The 18850-nt window shown below is 51.0% G+C and overlaps 2 protein-coding genes across 2 annotated transcripts; both read right to left on the reverse strand.

Moving 5' to 3' along the window:
- Window positions 1-772: 772 nt before the first annotated feature.
- LOC113989263 (homeobox protein HMX1-like) lies at window positions 773-2108 on the reverse strand. Its single transcript, XM_039385095.1, has 2 exons — window positions 1892-2108; window positions 773-1362 (listed from the first exon to the last, which is right to left on the reverse strand). The coding sequence occupies exons 1-2, from the start codon at window positions 2106-2108 to the stop codon at window positions 773-775; spliced, it is 807 nt and encodes a 268-aa protein (XP_039241029.1).
- An 8255-nt stretch (window positions 2109-10363) lies between these two features.
- Window positions 10364-13045, reverse strand: LOC113989274 (homeobox protein HMX1). The gene is made up of 2 exons (XM_027723679.1): window positions 12712-13045; window positions 10364-11063 (listed from the first exon to the last, which is right to left on the reverse strand). Exons 1-2 carry the CDS (start codon window positions 12971-12973, stop codon window positions 10489-10491), a joined length of 837 nt encoding a protein of 278 aa, XP_027579480.1. The 5' UTR covers window positions 12974-13045; the 3' UTR covers window positions 10364-10488.
- Window positions 13046-18850: the final 5805 nt, after the last annotated feature.

Consider the following 18850-nt stretch of genomic DNA (forward strand, 5'->3'; position numbering starts at 1 on the left):
GACAAAAGCGTTTGCAAATATGTAAAAAAAAAAAAAAAAAAAACACTTGTTACTCTAGGATAGCAGATAAAATCGTCCCACGAGATTTCGAGGGGCGGGATTAGCACAAGAGACAGCTTGTCTTGTTCTGTAAAAACATCACACAAGCCCCAGTTTGAGAACCAGCTAGCACAAAGAATGTAAGAGAGAATTTGGGGTGTTTTTTCAAAAGAGGAAAAAAAGTAGGAAAGTCACAGCTTAGGAACCACATCTCAGTAAAGGTGTCTACATTTTGATAGTGTCAAAGATGGGGAAAGGTTACTCTGAGGGATATTAGAGGTGGAGAGTTTGAGATAGAGGAGCACAACGCGGCCTTCGCCTTTACCAATCTGTATAAAACTGACTCGGCTCACGGTACAGAGACCGCCCCGGCGCTTGGGGCAGATGTGGGGACGTAGTCCCCGTGAGCTGAGGCAGAGCATGGGCTCCCCTCTAATACACGAACGGGATAATTCGGAAGGGAGGCAGGCAGAACGAGTCCCGGTCTCTTTGGTGGCTTCGTGTTATCTCCTCCATCCTGACTACAGAAAAAAACCGCTGCAAGAGCAAGGGCGGTCTGGCAGCGCCCTTCCGAGCTTTAGCAACACTTTGGTAGCCCACGGACACGAGTGGGGGGAACCGGAGCGGCCCTTCCGTCGGCTGTGGTGACGACTGACAACCCAGCGGCACGGCGGGGTCATAAATAACATCGGGCGGCCCCCGGCGAGGGGAAGGTCGGGGGCCGGGGGAGAGGCTATACGTCCCCGTCCAACAGGCTGAAGTGTTTGCCCGGCCCGGGGAGGCAGAGGTAGGGGATGGCGCTGCCCGGACAGAGCAGGGGCAAAGGCAGCGGTAGCAAGCACCGACTGAGCAGGGGACTGTCCTTGTAGAGGGCCGGGAAGGAAAGAGACGTGGCGGTGGCGGGGGGCGGCGGGTCCCCGGGGGGCTCCGCCGGCCCCGGCCCAGGGCCCTCCGCCTCGGACGACATTTGTCTCTTGAGCTTGTTGCGGCGGTTTTGGAACCAGATCTTCACCTGGGTCTCGGTGAGATGCAGCGCGGCGGCCAGCCCGGCCCGCTCCGAGCTGCTCAGGTAGCGCTTCACGTCGAAGGTGGACTCCAGCTGGAACACCTGGCTCTTGGAGAAGATGGTCCGCGTCTTCTTCCTGCCGCCAGCCGTCGGCAACCTCCCGTTCTCCGCGCCGCAGCCTCCGGCCTCTCGCGTCGGTGGCTGCCGAGGGGAGCGCAGCCTCTCCTTGGGGAGCGAGGACGCCGCATCCCAACCCTCGGCCTCGCGGCGGAGGCCACGGCTCGTCCCTTCTGCCCGGAGCCGGCTGGACTCGCTGCCTGCAAGGGCAAAGCACAGCATCAGTGCCCGCCGCCGCCCGCGCCCCCGCCCCGCATGCACGCACGGCCCGGCGGAGCGCAGGGAGAGGGTGGGGGAGAGGGTGGGGAGGGGGCTGCCGAGGGCTGGCCGCGGTCCCACACCCTCCAGAGGGGAGAAGAAGAGTGAGGCGCTTCCATAAGGATCTAAGGAAATCCCTTTGCCAGCTGTGTGACAGGGAAGTAAGGGGCTCCCGGGCACGGGACAGACAACCCGGGAGGAGGGCGCAGCGCCCTCAAAGCAGGTTGGTGCGTGTGCGGTGGCATCTCCCCGCGTCCTCCCGCGGAGCCTCCGTTCCTCCTCCGGCTGCGGGCGCGCCGCGACTGCGTGTGCGTGTCTGTGTCTGCGTGTGCGTGTCTGTGTCTGTGCCTGCGCGTCCGTGTGCTCGGGCCCAGCACGGCGGCACCGGGGATACCCGGAGGTACCGCCTGGGTGGGGGCCGGGCTGCGACCCGACGTGCGAGACAGCCTGAGGCGGCTGCTGGCTCCGTACCCGAGTCTCTGGAGCCTTTATTGGGGTCTTGCTCCGCAGGCCCCTCTCCCTCCTCCTCCTCCTCCTCCTCCTCTTCCTCCGGCGGGGCGCAGCGGGCTCTGCCCTGCTCCTGGGATGGGCGGCAGGGGCCGGGCTGCAGAATGCTGGCGATGCTGAAGGCCGGCGGCGCGGCCGGGGTCGGCGGGGGGGCTCGGCGGCCGCTCCCGAGCTGCACCATGGCGAGGAGAGCCCGAGCCGAGACGAAACGCTCTGAGCCGAGCCGAGCCGAGCCGAGCCGCAGGACTGGCGGCGGCTGCGGGAGGGCGGCAGCGGCAGCCGGGGCGGAGGGAAGGAGGAGGAGGGATCGGAGCGACGGAGGGAGGGGATGGAGCTAGAGGGAGCCAAAGGACTGAGGACGGGGGGGAGCGGTGCAGGGGAGGGAGAGAGGGAGAGAGAGGGGAGGCGGCAGAGAAGAGAAGGAAAAGGAGCAGGGGCTAGAGGGGAGCAGGGAGAAAGTGAGGGGCGGGAGGCATGCCAAGGTGCCCCGAAAGGGTGCCCTCGACAGGCGTGGCGGGGCAGGGCTGGCTGCTCTCCTGCCCAGGCCCTTCACTGTAAGTGGGTGGAGAGAAGAAAGAGTCAGATCCAGGAGAGCCCACGGGAAAGGCGAAGAGGACATGGGATGGCAGGACAAACATCTCTGGATTGAAGGAGAAGGATGTAGGGAGAAGACTGGAAATAAGAACAAGGGAATGAGGCGGAGCGTGGCGAGGAAAAGCAGTGATGGTAGTGAGAGAGGACAGAAGAAAGAGGAAGCTGGGGGCCGCGAACCCCTTCCCTGTGTTTGTACAGCACGCGGCAGGACCCCAGGCAGTCTACTGAGGGCATGTGCTGCAGATTGTCCATGCCTATGTCCGGGAATTGGGTAGACTGTGGAAGAGTAATTCCTACAGCCAGAGTCACTTCTCCGTCCTCCTTTCACGTGCAGACCCTCAGACTGAATGCGCGGTTCCCCTGGGGAGAAAGCGATCCCTTTTCCTTCTGAGGAGCCCCGAGGTGGCTCCCTGCCACACCACACCGCACTCCACCCCCTCCCCGCGGGTCAGCAGAGCTCTTCTGTAACTTTCAAGTGAGAAAGTGCTGGCCGGGTGCGCGGGTGTGTGTGAGTACTCCAAGGTGTGCCTCTGGGGGACGGAGAAGCGTTCCCCTGAGCTGTGGAACTTGGAGGAGGATCGATGTGTTTCTGTATTATCTTGAGAACTTTTACTCACCACCACCTCCCAGCACTGCAAAGTTTTATAACGAGTTTGCACTACTCGAGGCAGGACGTCCAGCGATTTTAGAGCCACCATCAGCTGTGGATCGCAGGGAAACCTCTCCCTCCCTGTGATCCTGTGTGAAGCCAGGGGAATGCTTCCAAACAGCTTTTAAGAGGGTTTTTAGTCCGAATCTCGAGGTTTCCACCACGAAAACTGCTGAGGGCAAGCGAGAAGCCCTTGAAAAAGAGTTGGCAATAGAAGTGCTGACAGGCTTTTAAATATTGTGATGCCAGAGATTCCATGAGCTAAAATCAGGACATCTTAAGGCTTTGGACTACTTTAAACTTTAACACAGTGGTACTTGAGAGAGAGGGTTTCAGCTCTTTTTCATGAATTTTGTTTCACTTTATAAATTCACTCAGATTTTAATGGAGCCGTCTGCTGGAGAGCTGTACATTTTCCACCAGGAAAAAAAAAATCCTTCTTCCATCAACACTGTTGTTGGCCAAATGCCCAAAATTGTTGCATTTGTCTTGCAGTCTCCTATAGAAACTGGTGGTTTTAACGGAGCAAAATATCCATTTAAGACGCAGTGTTATGCCGAGGAATGGACCAGGGTTTAGAGGTACGAATTGCGAAGAAGCAGCTGAAAATACAATTTAGGAAATTGTGAGTGAGGTGGTAAAATTAGGAGCATGGGAGACTTGGACACCAGGATGGTTGCTTCTGCACTTCTGTCTCGGCCTCTCTTCCCGCTGTCTGTGAATGAGACACTTTCCAGGTGCTCACATCTGTTCTTGCTGCAAACCATTTCCCTTTTAGTCCCGAAAAAAAGAATTCATCTTAAAAAGCCAATGCCTTGACTCAGTGTGTTTTCCTAGAAGACATTTTCTTGGAAAAAAAAAAAATGAAAACTTGAGGAAGACAGAAATTAAGAAGGAAAATTAAGAAGGAGACATAAGTTTTATCATCCAATTTTTTTTCACCGCGCCCCCCTCCATGCCTCGAGAAGTCCAAGCCCAGCTCTGGGAGACCCTGCCCGGTAACACCCCACCGTGAAAGGTTTGTCATCCTTCCCCAGCCCCATTTGGCCGGCTTTTCAAAACTGATTTTTTTTTCCCTGACAAACTCCGTGCAGTGAGGGAGAACGCTACAATACCGGATCTCCTCAGCCACTGGGGCAAGTTGGAATCAATTCACTGGCCACAAGAGGACCGGGGGGGCCTCCGAGGTCCTCCCTGCAGTGAGTCCTACAAGCCAGATCCACACCGGCTCCTCATGCCCTCTGCTAGGGTCACCCTTATCTTCAGGGGAAAGTAAAGACCAACAGGTAGAGTGTATCCTGCAAAACCCCAACAACCACCTGCTAAGTGCCCTCCTACGGAGAGAGCGGGGCTGCCGCGGTAGAGGGCAGCGAAACCCCGCGGGTCTGCTCCAGGCCCCCAGCATCCCTCTCTGAGCCCCGGCCCGCCCGCATTTGACCCAGAGATGATGTGAAGAACGATGTCCGCCGGGGCGACGGGGCAAGAGTCCTTGCCAAAATTCAGCGGCTTTTTCGTGCGCATGGTTCCCGGGACGCGTGGAACCCCGTCTTCCCGGGGGAAGAGATTCGGCTGAGAGCAACCGTGGCTTTGGCCTTAACCTTAATCTTCGCTTTCTGCGAGGATTAGCTGCCAGGGTTGAGCCAGCAACGGGGACCTGGTTGCCAGAGAGGGGGTCCCGCGCTGTTCATCCTCCGCAGCACCTTTCTGCACCGTCGCGATTCACTCCCAGGCTCCGAAAGGTGTCGATTGTATGCAACAATTTTTCTTATAGTAGGTAGAGGTTTTCCGACACTGGTACTTGTTACGCCCGTGCTTCATTTGTACTTTATTTGTGAGGAATGTCGTTGTCTGGGACGCGTGAGGATACACAGTGGCCGGTACCTCACAGCTGCAGGGCAGGAAGAGCGAGTCTTTTCCTTTGAATAATAAAATCCTGTAATAGAAGCTAACATCGTGCAGAGTGGAAACCTTTTACCTGGGAAAGCTTTTTACCAGAAAAGCTGGTACACGCACCTATATTTCCATTTCAGCTCAGAGTACAAAAAGTCTCATACTCTAAATCTGATGGAAATGAAATCTGATTAGATGGTGCAGAAACGCCGAAGAGTCTGGTTTCGCTTGGTTTACAGAATCGGGCTTGTTTTATCCCCCGATGTACTCGAGGGTAAAATAGGCCCTCCCTGGATTTCACATCCCCTTGCAAATAAGACCCTGGCAATTGCGAACATAGCAACAGTGGTCTTTAAGCCGTCTCCGATGCTTTTCATGGGACACAAACCGGGTGAGTGGGTCCAGAATAGAAGCGCTGTCTGAAGAGGTCATTAAAATCACTGGACGAATGTGGGTATCTTGGCGCTGCCGGTCTCTAAATAAAACTCCCTTTGGCGTTTCAGCAGTGGTTGGATATGAATCGCCGGTTGCTGTTGCCGTTTCCCCCCTCCACGCCGGGTCCCCGACGCCGCCACCGTGGAGCAAACAGTGGTTCAGGGCAACGGGGATATCCCTCGCCTGAGCCGGGCATCCCGGGGAGGGAGAGGAGAGAGGGGAGGGAAACGGTTTCACTAGCTGGAAAGCAACTGTCCCTGGAGTTCCACAGGAAAACAGCTACACGAGTCACACAGAACCAGGTTTTTTTGGGAAGCTGAGCTTGCTCAGCCAACAACCCAAGAGGTGTCGGGACACAGGCGGATGGGGCCATGTCCCAGGACCTCGAGACAGAACATCCCTTTTCGAAACCCTGTGTTTCCCTCTGAGGTCAGTTCAGAGTCCTCAGCTAAATTGGCTTCCTCCAGACGCTGCCCTTGATACGAGAGGCGTGCAGAAAAATCCTAGAGGCATTTTCTGAATAAAGCTAGTTCAGTAGACTGGAATTGCTGAAGAGGCAAGGGAAAGGCAAGGGAAGGCAAGGCGAAGAAAGAAGAGAGGAGAAGAAGAGAAGAGAGGAGAGGAGAGAAGAGGAGAGGAGAGGAGAGGAGAGGAGAGGAGAGGAGAGGAGAGAAGAGAAGAGAAGAGAAGAGAAGAGAAGAGAAGAGAAGAGAAGAGAAGAGAAGAGAAGAGAAGAGAAGAGAAGAGAAGAGAAGAGAAGAGAAGAGAAGAGAAGAGACGAGAAGAGAAGAGAAGAGAAGAGAAGAGAAGAGAAGAGAAGAGAAGAGAAGAGAAGAGAAGAGAAGAGAAGAGAAGAGAAGAGAAGAGAAGAGAAGAGAAGAGAAGAGAAGAGAAGAAAAGAAAAGAAAAGAAAAGAAAAGAAAAGAAAAGAAAAGAAAAGAAAAGAAAAGAAAAGAAAAGAAAAGAAAAGAAAAGAAAAGAAAAGAAAAGAAAAGAAAAGAAAAGAAAAGAAAAGAAAAGAAAATTTTAAATTTTAGATGAACATCTAAATTTTCATTTATATCTTTTTAAATAGACATTCATGTATCTCACTCGATAGAAATTTAATCGTAGAATCTGTAAGCAGAGTTGAGAATTTCAAGGTAGTTAGATGAAGCATTAAGACATCCTCCACAAAGTTATATTCATTTGGAGTTGGAAGGGAAATGTACGATTATTGCATGGATCTGATTCGAGGTTGAGAGCACTAAACACTGCGAGTCCACTGGAGTCTGAAGTGAGTCTCTCTCCGATCGATGATGAGCGCGGGGCGCGTCCCCCGCCCTGCCGGCACGTTGGCAATGGGCGCAGACGGGCTATTCCAAGATAATGCAGTGGAAAATTTAAAAAAAAGTATCGATCAAAATATATTGTTGAACAGTGGAGCCAGCACGCACCTATGAGATTTATCAAGTATTGATTTGCATGAATATTTTAGACCCACGTCTATTAGAAAAGTTATGGGCCATCTTAAGCCGGTGAGCAATGTACATTTGCAAAGTAGTCATTTAACAAGGTGCTTTCCAGCATATCTATCATTTTCGTTTAAACTGTAATTAATAATATCGTCTTACTTCAGCTAAACCAGGAATTTATTTCAGAAGGGCAGTGAAGACCCTATTTTGATCGTCGTTTGCTTTGCTAAAAAAAAAAAAAAAAAAAAAAAAAAAAAAAAGTATTTTCACTGATTATTTTTATTAGCATCCAATAAACAGAAGTTGTCTTTGTGAGTAATCTGGCAAGGTTTTCCTTTGCCTCGCCTCTGGAGTGCCATCTAGCTAAGCTGTTGTAGCAACATTCATTAAATAAATGTCAACAGACAAGGATTTATGCTGCATAATAATATTACAGCTGTAGTATAACTGGATTTATTTTAAAGCTATTCTGAGGTTGCTTTGATCTATAAAGCAGCAACGTATGTCTCTATATGTCGCAAATAGCCCTTGCGAAAGCATTTTGAGCTGTACTGTCCATCACCATTTTTCTTGCAGCATTCTGTTTGCAGAAGCAGCACAAAGCGTGTGAATCTTACCTTTTGGATTTGTTTAATAAAAAATATACACGAGGACGAAAACAGCGAGGAATCTGCTGTCCTGGTGTGAGGGTTGGGCTTGGGGCGTTGGGTTTGGGGTTTTTTTGCCTGTTTTGAAATCGTCAGTGCACATTCATCAGGGACTATGTCTTTCGCTAGCTGTTTCTCTGCATTCTGGAGAAACATCTTGCCATCAGGTACGAGGAAATCCGTCATTAAAAAAACTACGAGGTAAAGAAACCTGAGGTGTATATGTTCCTACTTTCAGCACATACTTTTAATAAGCCACTATAAATCACTTTTTGTACAGAATAAGGCATAAGTGAGAACTTTTTCTTAGATGATTTCACGTCTTGAACCTTTTAATATTTTACTATGATCATAAGTTACAAATACAGTGTATGAAAAAAATCTGTTTATTGATATAATCAGCACATCTTTAAAAAACAAACAAACTAATGTCAAAACACATTTTAAAAATCCGATTGATCATTTAGCCCTGCCAGTTCCTTAACTTCAAGAAAAGAATATTTAGTAGAATCAGAAGTATAATAATCTCATATGTTACTCCAAAGAAAAGGCATGTGGAGAGTGGCAGGCGTGTTAAATTTCTCGTTGGATTACAATCTACTCTGATATGACTGTAGTGAGTCAGGATTTTACTCCAGTTGGTAACACTGGGAAATCTGGGGAGCTGGATATGACCGGGAAAACGCTCCGGTCGCTGTCTTCCAGGAGCAGCCAGGCTTTGAACGGCATCAAATCAAGTGCTTGCGCCTTGAGGAAGAAACATCGCCCCAGGTCGCCTCCTCTGGCACGAAAAGCCTGAAGTCCAGCCCAGCCGCTTCGCTCGCGGCAGGCTGATCCCGTCCGGGGCACCGACACCCCTCAGCTCCACCGCTTACCGGTCCTTCTTACACCGCTCGGGGACCAGGCTTTAGAAGTTTTCGCCCCAAATTCGGGTGTTTGATAGATATGCAAAGAAAATGGCTGGCGAAGATCTCCGGAGATTTCAGAGGGAGATCAGCAGTAGTTGAAAAAAAAAAAAAAAAGAAAGGGGAAAAAAAAAAAATAACAAAAAGTCAACAGTTTCCAGAAATGGGACTTAAGTCGAAAGAAGCATCCCGGCAAGTTAACAGTTTTCCCAGGAACCTATATATGTGTACATACACAGATAAATATAATTCTCAAGTGGGTTTGAGGCTTTCAGCATCCTGACTTCAACTGTGCAGGCTGATGCTCAGAGTCATGGTTCAGACCAAAGCACGAAAAAGGAAAAAAAAAAAAAAAAAAAAAAAAAAGGAAAAAAAGCGCAACGCGGTGTCGAGGTGATAATCCTCCCCTGACCTTTCTTCTCAGGTTTCGTATCAAAGCTGAAGCTCCGCCACATCTCGCCAATTGATTTCATAACCAGAAGAAAAAAAGGCAGATTGCTCCAAATATAACGTAAAAGGTAGGAAATAGTAAGGATTAGATTGCTCTTCCTTCACTAGGACAGATCCGCATGCACGTTCCCCAACAGATCCAGGACCCGGCTCTCCCTGCGGGGACACCGAGTGCGCCGAGCTGGTTGGTTCAATTGCAGCTGATTATGCCCTAAAACGCACGATCAAAGTTTGACTTTCCACCAAGGCTGTGTTTGATAAGGTAATTTTCCCCTTAATATTCGGAAAAAGAAATTCAAACCTTTAGAAACAACGCTAGTCCCGAAATCCATTTTAGCAGTGAGGGGGGAAACAAAACAGTTATTAAAGGAAAACAATAAATTGGCATGCATAATACTTCATATAATATCACGTTACAGGTTCGCTTGCATAACCAGCCGTATAGCTCCCCAGTCTGTTCCCATCTGATTATTTTTCTTTCCTTCCTTTTTAATTGCCAGTGAATTATTAATCGATTACACAAACCTATCCTGTAAGTGACGGACAAGTGGAGGTACACTTTCCTCAGTCTCCTCAGGAGACCGAAAAGAAAGTGGCAAACCTACTTGTAAAATACAGTATGTAGAATTAAACACACATATATATAACCCCGTGTACTGTAGCCGATGATTTACTCGGGAAATATAACGAATACAAAGAAACCGTATTCTCACAGCTCGGATTTAAGCGGGGCTAATTCTTTTCAACAATTTGCCTTCAAGTTGTTTCAAATCGAAGCTCCTGCATCGAGAAGGACCAGGGGACATCAGCACATGCTCGAGTATCGATTGTATGGAAATGAGAGTAACAATAGGAGGGGGATCTGTACGAATTAAGTGGCTAAAACAAAGGGCCCTGGAGAAACTGCTGGAGGCGGGGATCAGCAGGGTTCCCCTCTCTGCACGGAAAGCTGCGGGGGCAGCCGAGAGACTTAAAGGTTTCCCCGGCAGGAGTGCTGGCCCGAGGCACCAGAGGTCCCGGGGAAGGTCTCTTGGCCGCGGCGGGGGCCCCGAGGCTCGGCCGCCCGTGGGGCGGGGGCTGCGCGGCCGGAAAGCGCCGGCTGTTCCGTACATTCGCATCACTCTCGGCAGCTCTGCGGGCTGGCGGAGGAAGGGTCGAGGGGGTTCTGTTGCCCCCCTGAAAACGCCGTTCTGTGTCACCCCGGGGCTGGGGCGGTGGTGAGAGCTTTGCCGCTGCCACGGGGATGCGTTTTCTTTGGATGCGCAGCGGTGGGAGCCCCACCGACCGGATCCCGGCGCATAGCTGGGATCTTCGCAGTCCTTTCGGCTCCCTCCTGCTGCCGCAGGTCGCTCCAAGTTAATCCCAAAAGTAAGTTTATTGCACGTTAAAAAAAAAAAAAAAAAAAAAAAAAAAAAAAAAAGGCAGAAAATCAAGAAAAGTGTAAGTTGAAAATAAAAAGTCCGTGGAGGAAGGGGGGTGGAGCTGGAAGCCGAGGGAGGGGGCGAGAGGGGGCCGCGGTCCCGGCAGAGTTTGGCGCTCAGACAAGTCCTGTCATCTGCGACCGTAGGAAAGGGAGAGAGGCGGCGGGGAAGGTGCCCAGGGGGTAGCTGACGCCGCTGGAGAAGCCCACCAAGGGGGGTGACATGTGGGGCAGGGTGAAGCCCAAGGCGCTCGTCGGCGAGTTCTCGTGGTATAAAATGGGGACCCGCACTATCCTTTGGGCGGCGTGGGAGAGGTTGGCCGCTTCCAGGTCTGCGGCCAGCTGCCGCTTCCACTTGTTGCGGCGGTTCTGGAACCAGATCTTCACCTGAGTCTCGGTGAGGTGCAGCGAGGCGGCCAGCCCGGCCCGCTCCGAGCTGCTCAGGTAGCGTTTCACGTCGAAGGTGGACTCCAGCTGGAACACCTGGCTGCGGCTGAACACCGTGCGCGTCTTCTTCTTGCGGCCGGCAGCGCGTTGCTCCGGCTCACCCGGTTCCTCGCTGCGCTCCTCCTCCTCCTCTCGGCCGCCGGGCCCGGGCCGCCCGCCCGCCGGGCCCCGCGCCGCCGCCCGCCCGCCGCCGCTCGCCCGCTCCGCCGGCTCCTCGGGCAGCTCCGGAGAGTCCCGGTCGCTGGCTGCGGAGAGAGCAGAGAGCTGTTGCGGAGATCGAGGGAAGAAGGGCATCGCATACAGCCCGCCTGCCCCGCGCCCCGCTTACCGGGAGGGGAAACAACGCGGTTGCGGGAGGGCAAGGCCGTGGAGCGGGGAGCCCGAGCAAAGGCTCCTGCCACTGCTCTGAGTGCTGCGATAAACTCCCAAATATTTATGAGCGTATACACACACGAGCGTGCACGCTTATGTGGAAACACAGAAACTGTATTTCATGTGCATATACTCATATATGGGCATACACATATATCTGCATGTATGTACACATATACCTTTTATATGTACACATGTGTACATGTATATCTTGTATGTGTGCACGTATCTCAGTGTACACACGTACCTAAACGCAGTCATATGTATGTATATAACACACATACTGTTTTTAACACATAAAATGCACTTCTGTGTATACACACGTGTATATGATGTATATATTTTTATGTGTGTATGTACACATGAGAAAACACATGAACTCTTATTTATATGCACACGGATATATTTACACACATATGTATACATATATACCTACAAATATATTTGCAAGTATATTGTTGTGTGTAAGAAGGGCAAGCACAGTGGTGCATGTGTGTGCATATAAAGAGAAGTAAGAAAGAAATGATTCAATTTACGTTATTCTGAACTTGGATGGCGACAACTATTCTAATAGTGGGACATATCTCCATGGAGTCTCCAATACTTCAATTGCATTCCATTTGCAATTTTAAAGGGGAAAAAATATTTTCTACTCTATAGAACAGAGTAAAAACAGGAAAAAAAAAGTGAGAAAAAAAGCTGTTGTTTCTGGGGTAGTTTTCTGTTTCTAGATGTACTTTTGAGAGAAATTACAAATATTAATAATCCTATCACTGTAAAAAGAAACTATTTGGATTACAAATCACTCCTCTTTTCCTTATCGAGCAATCGTGAGATCTCTGTAGGCTCATATACGATCACAGAAACAATATTTCTTCTATCAGTAGATAGAAAATAATCACTGATGGCAGTCCATAAACTTGAGTTAATTTATGCCCCCCAACCCAGACTTCTTCTCCAGTACCCTCTCCATTGGGATCTCCGCAGCGAGAGGCGAAAGGGCCCGAGCCCAGCTAGTCCCCCAGGTTCTCAAACTCTCCACTGCACTGCTGGGGGACGGTGGTCCCAGCTTTCCGGCTTGCCGGGGAGCCAAAAACAAAAACAAAAAAACTCAAAAAAAAAAAAAAAAAAAAAAAAGAAAAGAAAAAAAAAAAGGCCAGACATGCATCTTAAAAAAAAAAAAAAAAGAGAGAGAGAGAGAGAGAGAAAGAAAATGGATGGGAAAAGGGAAAAGAAAAAAAATTTCTCCGAGCAAGCCAAGAATCCCTGTTTACACTTTGGGCAGCGGGGCGGAGGCTCCAGGTGCCTGACACATAGGGAGCATTTCCGGAGATTTGCCCTGAGCTGCCGAAAACGGGGCAGGCAGGGCCAGGGCTGCGGGGGCACTCCGTGCATCCCACCTCCGGCCTGCTGCGGGGGTCCGCGGCGGGACCTTTGCCCCGGGGGGAGCAGGAACACCCCCACCCACCCACCCATCCCCAGACGCGCCCGGCCATTAAGGGTAGGGAAAGACGGACTTACTGTCGGGGCTGGCACAGCCCAGGAAGGCGGCGTGCGCCCGGCGGTACCAGCCGACGGCGGCGTCGCGGAGGGGGCAGCCCGGGGCGCCGATGTGTAGCGGGGAGTGCGGCCCGCAGCGCGGACCCCCGCGCCCGCCGCCGCCCGCCGCCGCCCGCCGCGCCCCGCCGCCCGCCGTGCCCTCGCTGCCCAGAAGGTCCTCGATGAAGAAGGACGAGACGCGGGCGGAGGTGGAGCCGGCGCTTTCCGTGGCTTCGTCCGGCATCGTCGGAGAGAAACTGCGGGAGGGAGGGGGTCCCGGCTCCGCCGGCGGCTGGCTCCTCGGTTCCCCGCTGCCCCGCGGCCGCCTCTCGCCTCTGCCTAGCCCCGTGGATGCTCTCCTGGTATAAAAGGGTTTTTTTCCGGAGTAATCATTTCAGATCGCGGTTTGCCATCATTTCCTGCAAGCTAGGAGGGGAGGGGGGAGGGGGAGGAGGGGAAGGGAACGGGGAAGGAAAAAAAAAAAAAGGCAGCCCGGCAACCCATCGGAGGCGCCAGATTCTGCGCGAAAACGCTAATAACGAAATAAAAATGTCATGCGAGTTAAACGGCGGGCAGGAGCGGGGGATCCTGCGGTGGGCGGAGCGCCGCGCCGAGTGGGAATCTGCGCGGGGGAAGCGGCGGGCGCTGCCGGGCGTGTGCGTGTGTCTGTGTGTGCGTGTCTGTGTGTGCGTGTCTCCGTGTGTGTGCGCGTGTGTCTCTGCGTGTGTGTGTCCGTGTGTGTGTCCGTGTGTGTGTGTGCACCGCCCCGGGGCCGCCGCTCACGAGCTCCTTATTTAGGTCAATTAGGGAGCAAATCCTGGCGCGGGGGGGGGCCCGGCACACGGGGTGGGGGGGTTGGCCGCTCCACGTCCCGGCGCTGCCATTGGCTGCCGAGGGCTCAGCGGGCAGCCCAGGCGGCCAATGGGAGCCGCGGACACCGCGGTTTGTATTAATATCATTAATAATAATGACCCCCCGCCCGCCCCCCGCCGGGCGCTTTCATGTCGCGGCGACGGCGATGGACGGAGGAGATGCGCCCTCCGCCGCCCGGAGAACCGGCACCGGCCCCACGGGCCTGGAGCGGAGAGGTCACGGGCCCCCCTCAGCCCGGAGCCCCTCTGAATGAGGCGTTTGAGTCGGTTTTGGGGTGAGCGGCGGAGGCGCGACTGCCCCCCATGAGCGGTCAGTGTCCTGCCGGTGGAGGGTAGGGAAGGCAGGAGGACTCTCCTCTAAGGTGTCTCCTGAGGCCAGGTTGGTTTACCTTTATATATGTGTATATACATACACAGGCATATTTTTATGTATGTACTTGTGATGTCCGTGTAGTTTTTTTAGAGAGGCAGCCAGCCCCGCTCATAGGAGAAGGAGTGGTTCAGGACACCCTGTGTCCCGCCGCCGCGGACGGGGAGGCACCGGCGATGGGCTGCCTGCCTCAGGACCCAGCCCGTGGCTCCTGGCGTTACCCCCCTGCAGATCGACATTTTTATTATTATTCTCACTGCAATCCCATTTCATGGGAAGCCGTAAAGGCATGGTCCCCCTGACTCTTTTTTCCCCCTCTTTCCGAGCCCATCTCGAGACAGGGACTACCAGCAACCCCACTGAAGTCCCCTTCACTGCAGCGCGCCGGAGCAGGGACGTTATTCACTGTCTTTTCCCTTGGGTTCAGGCAAGCTAGGTTAGTAGAGGGATGAGTCGGTCCAAAGTTCACGTCGGAGACCCACGGAGGTTTGGGTGAGTACACAGATGCCCCTGCGATGCTCATTTGCAGGTCAACCGCCTCCTCCTGCTCTGCTCTGCTGTGCTCTGCCAGAGGATACCTCCTAGTTCCCCTTTGCGGTACTCCTGGACAAGTACCCTTTTCTAAAGCCCCGCCTCCCCCTCCCGCTGTGGAAAGGGGGCACCGGTTGTTGCCCAGCGGGAAAGTCCGGCGAGGCCTGGGAGCAGCCAGGAGCTGAGCCGGCCTCCCCGGTACGGAGCGGTCACGCTCCCTTTCCCGGAGTGGCACTGCGGACCTTTGAGGTCAGGGCCTATTTTTGAAAGAACAAAAAAATAAGGAGAACGAATATAAGGGGAATAATTCCACTTCCAAAGACTCCAGAAAGATGCAAACAGCCGGAGCTCTGAAATGGGCTCTGGAAAAGCAGGAACAGGCGGCGGCAAGTTCGGGTTTCGGTTTTACCTGGAGAGAGACCGAAGGCAGTCTAATGAATTGTAAACCGGGCAACAGAGCACTTGTCACTTGTTGCACAGAAATGATGTTAACAAACATGACTTTTATTCTCTGTGCATCTTGATGCATGTTCCTAGATAGGAAATATGAGTTTGACAGATAGTTCTTATGCATCCAGAAACCATCAGCTTTGTTTGACTGACAAACTCAGAAAATATGTGTCTGGTTTCCGAAATAAGGAGAAAAATGTGGACCCTGATTGCTTCTATATATAAAGTGTCCCTACAGTGTGATCATGCAACTTATGCGATATTATTTGCTTTCCATTTAGAATAGTTTAATAAAATTACTAAGCGTAAATTTGCTCTTCCTTTCTTCCCCTCCTTGTTTCTTTAGGGTAACATAACTGTTTGGTGTGCAATAATGCTGAAACTATGTTTGTGAGAATCATGTATACTCAGACATGTTCCTGAAACACAAAATCAGGACGAGTATAATTTTATACCTACAAATACAAAATTTGTACATACATGTTCGTGTGTACAGGGGATTTTTTTAAGCTAGTAGTTATGTTTACACACTTTTTGCATTGCTATAGCGACATTACTAACATTTCGTGCTTAATATTCTTAGTGTTTATTATGATGATGTAAAGAAAAAAGGGCGTGTGCTCCCTGGATGTCTCCTTCAGCCACCCATCAGGGCTCTGTATATAGAGCAAAAAAAGCACCCAGTGACGGTATTCTATTAATTTAATGTTAGAAGGACATCCTGGGCCCCTGCCTTAAAGCCTTTCGGTGTCACTTGCTCGGGGGTAACGGGTGCGGGGGGGTCCCCCTGTGCCAAGGGCATTGCCATCACCCTGGCTACCTCTCCCGTGTCTCCTGCGGGGCCCAGCGTGGCCGTGGCGAGGTGGAACATTTCCTTCCCCTACTGCCCTCTCTCCCACGGCCATCTCTGTGCGGCTTGGTAAATCTTTGTGTTTTTTTGCAGGCAGTGGAGTGGAGAGGCTTTCCCTGGGCAGCTCCTGATGTCACCCGTGGGTCAGTAGGAATTTCACCGTGTTTTCGGCCCGGTGTTAAGACCCGGTTAAGACTACAGGTGATGGGACCATTTATTTTTCCCAGCTTTGGCTCTGTTTCTTTCCCAGGTACATGTTTTTCTCCGTGGCTTTGGAGACCCCAGGTTCAGTGCAGCTCCGAGAGGTGCGAGACGGCTGCGGCCTATGGCCCCGGCCCTGCTGCCCGTGGGGTCTCTTCGGCTGAGCAGTCCTGGCTCCCAGTCCGTGTCCATCACCAGCGTGGGATGATCGCCGGCGTGGAATGCCCGTGGGATATTCCCCCGTCACAACTTCCGACGGATCCTGAGCCTCTGGCAGGGTTTGGTCGGCAACCGGCTGCCGCGCAGACGGCAGGGAGAAGCGGGGATTTGGGGCTGGGCTCCTTAGGGAATCAGCACACGGAGGGCTATATTTGGGGCTGAAAAAGCGTATGTGAGTGTGACAAGAGCCTCCAGTGAGTCACGGCGCTGGTGGGCCGACCACTCCTGCCGCTGTCCTGCCACCTCCCGATTGGAGAGGAGAGGGCTTCCTGCAATGTGAATGCAATTACCCTGCTGGTGTTTGATGTCTCCCCTTGCTCCCCCTTCACTAGCACTGCCTCCAATGTGTCATAAAATAGAAGTGGAATGAAAGACAGGCTTTATCGCTCGCACCCTAACCTCTGCTCCTCTTTGCTTTTAAGGCCCGCGGTGCTTTCGGAGCCCGGATCTCTATGGCAGACGATTGACCCCCAGCGCTGCGGGCAGAGGTGGCTTTGGGCGGGGGCATCCATGCTTCTTTCTCCGTGCCAAAAAAGCGGCGCTGAACGGACCGTTCAGTTACTGTCGCCTTACTAAGAGATCAGACGGCAGCGCTGGGAGGAAGGGAATTTTTGGCCGATATCTGCCTCTGGTTGATGTTAAGATATACATACATACATATATGCGTTTGTCTGTGTGTACTTCTAAACAAAAATACTGTTTCAGCCAGGTTCTGCTTAGATATAAAAATAAAACAAATAAAGACAGTGTTAGCATCTTCAGTAAACAGTCGGGAGACATCAAAACGCAAAAACAGTTCCCAGAAAGCAGCGTGTTTTTTCGGGTCCAAAGCCCCTTTAGAGGATCAGAGGTGGTAGTGGGATGGTTTGGACATCTACTTTAAAAAAAAACAAAACAATGAAACAATAAAACAAAACCCCAACAAAATAACAAACAAACATAAACCCCACAAAATAAAGATCAACCAGAAGATTGCACTCCCCCTAAACCTCTGTGTAACATCTTCCTCTCCCTCTGCCTCCTTCTTCCTGCAGACAGGGGCCCGCTCGGACCCCCGGGGGAGCCGCCCAAACTCCCCCCCCGAGTCACCCCTTGTCCCTGTGGAGTTCGCCACGTCTCTGCTCCGGCTCTGCCGCCCTCAAAAAGTGGTGGGTGCGGAGCAGGACCCTGGGGTGGGGGGTTATGCCCCGCTGAGGCTCCTGGGGAAAAGCCGAGGGGGCGTTTCGGAGGGGTCTCCCTGACAGCCCCCCTGCCTGGGTGAAGGTCCTGTGCGCACCTCACGGGGATACCCCATTTTGGGTGACCTTTTTGGCATGGAACCCGCAAACGTCAAGGACAACACAGCAGTGGGAAACTCTTTTTCTTGCAGGTAGAGAACTCTAAAGCCCTTCAAATATGAGTTAAATAGCACCGAAGAGCGGCAACAATTTGTGGATTCCTTTCTGAATTTGCAGTAAATTTTAAGGGGTCCCTGAAGGTGGGGAAACAGAGAAACTTTTATTTTTTATTTCTTTTTTTTTTTTTTCTCAGTGTACTATCTTTATAAACCAAATCCAACCGAATTCTTCACCACCAGTGATACTGGAAGAGAACTTTTCTCCTTTCAAGGACGCTGCACAACCCATGCTGTGTCCCATGAATGTATTCATTATTCACAGATAGTCACTAAGTGCTTTGGATGGAAACTTCCAGCCCGTGGCACGTCCTGACTGTCCGCGATGCCTATTTATTGCTCGTTAGAGATGCCATACAAACAGGGAGCATGAATCGCATCACTTATGAGCTGTTTTCTTGCTAAGTGAAGGCTGTTTTAACCATGACAAATTATCGAACCCGGGGAATATCTCTGGGCAAGTGAATATATTAACTAAGAAAACAGCTCGAGAATGATTTTGGGGAATACCTATTACCATGTGTTAAAATTCCAGGGCCCTTTCAGAAATATTTAATTGTTTGACTGGAGATGGGTAGAGAGGGAGAAAATAAGTCATCAACAAATTATATGATATCTTAAAAAAAAAATCAAAACAAAACAGGAATCCCTACTGAAATGAGCTAACAATTATAATACAATCCAGTTTTAAAGTGACTTTTCCAGAGAGGTCTTTGGCATTGATTTCCTTACACAACTTTTTTTTTTTTTTTTTTTTAAATGTACAGTGAGAGAATGCATGGTTTTATTGGTACTGGTTAGGGTCAGCCACAGGAGAATTATGGAGGTCATGTGAAATAGGTGCCAATAAAGCTTTTATTATTGTTATACAGACAAAAGAGCATTATGGAAAGAGATCCTTACCAGACCTAACCATGGATATTTTGTTCTGTTAACAATCATGTTGGAAAATACAGAGACACTGTAAAAAAAAAAAAAAAAAAAAAAAAAAAAAAAAAAAAAAAAAAAAAAAAAAAAAAAAAAAAAAAAAAAAAAAGACTTTTCAAAGCTTTTCATAACATTAACCTATTATCTATAAGACTTTTGGAACTATTTTCCTCCAGAAAATTAAGGTTTCCTGAAATTAAACACTGCACTCAACTGATTATTTTGCCTAAATCAAAACACCTAAGGAACTAAAGAAAAAATATTACACTGTCACAACAGAATATAACTGTCTCAATTTTGAAATAACA

The sequence above is a fragment of the Pipra filicauda genome, unplaced genomic scaffold (genome assembly GCF_003945595.2).
Source record: "Pipra filicauda isolate LSUMZ 115617 unplaced genomic scaffold, ASM394559v2 scaffold393_size659558_pilon, whole genome shotgun sequence".
NCBI lineage: Eukaryota > Metazoa > Chordata > Aves > Passeriformes > Pipridae > Pipra > Pipra filicauda.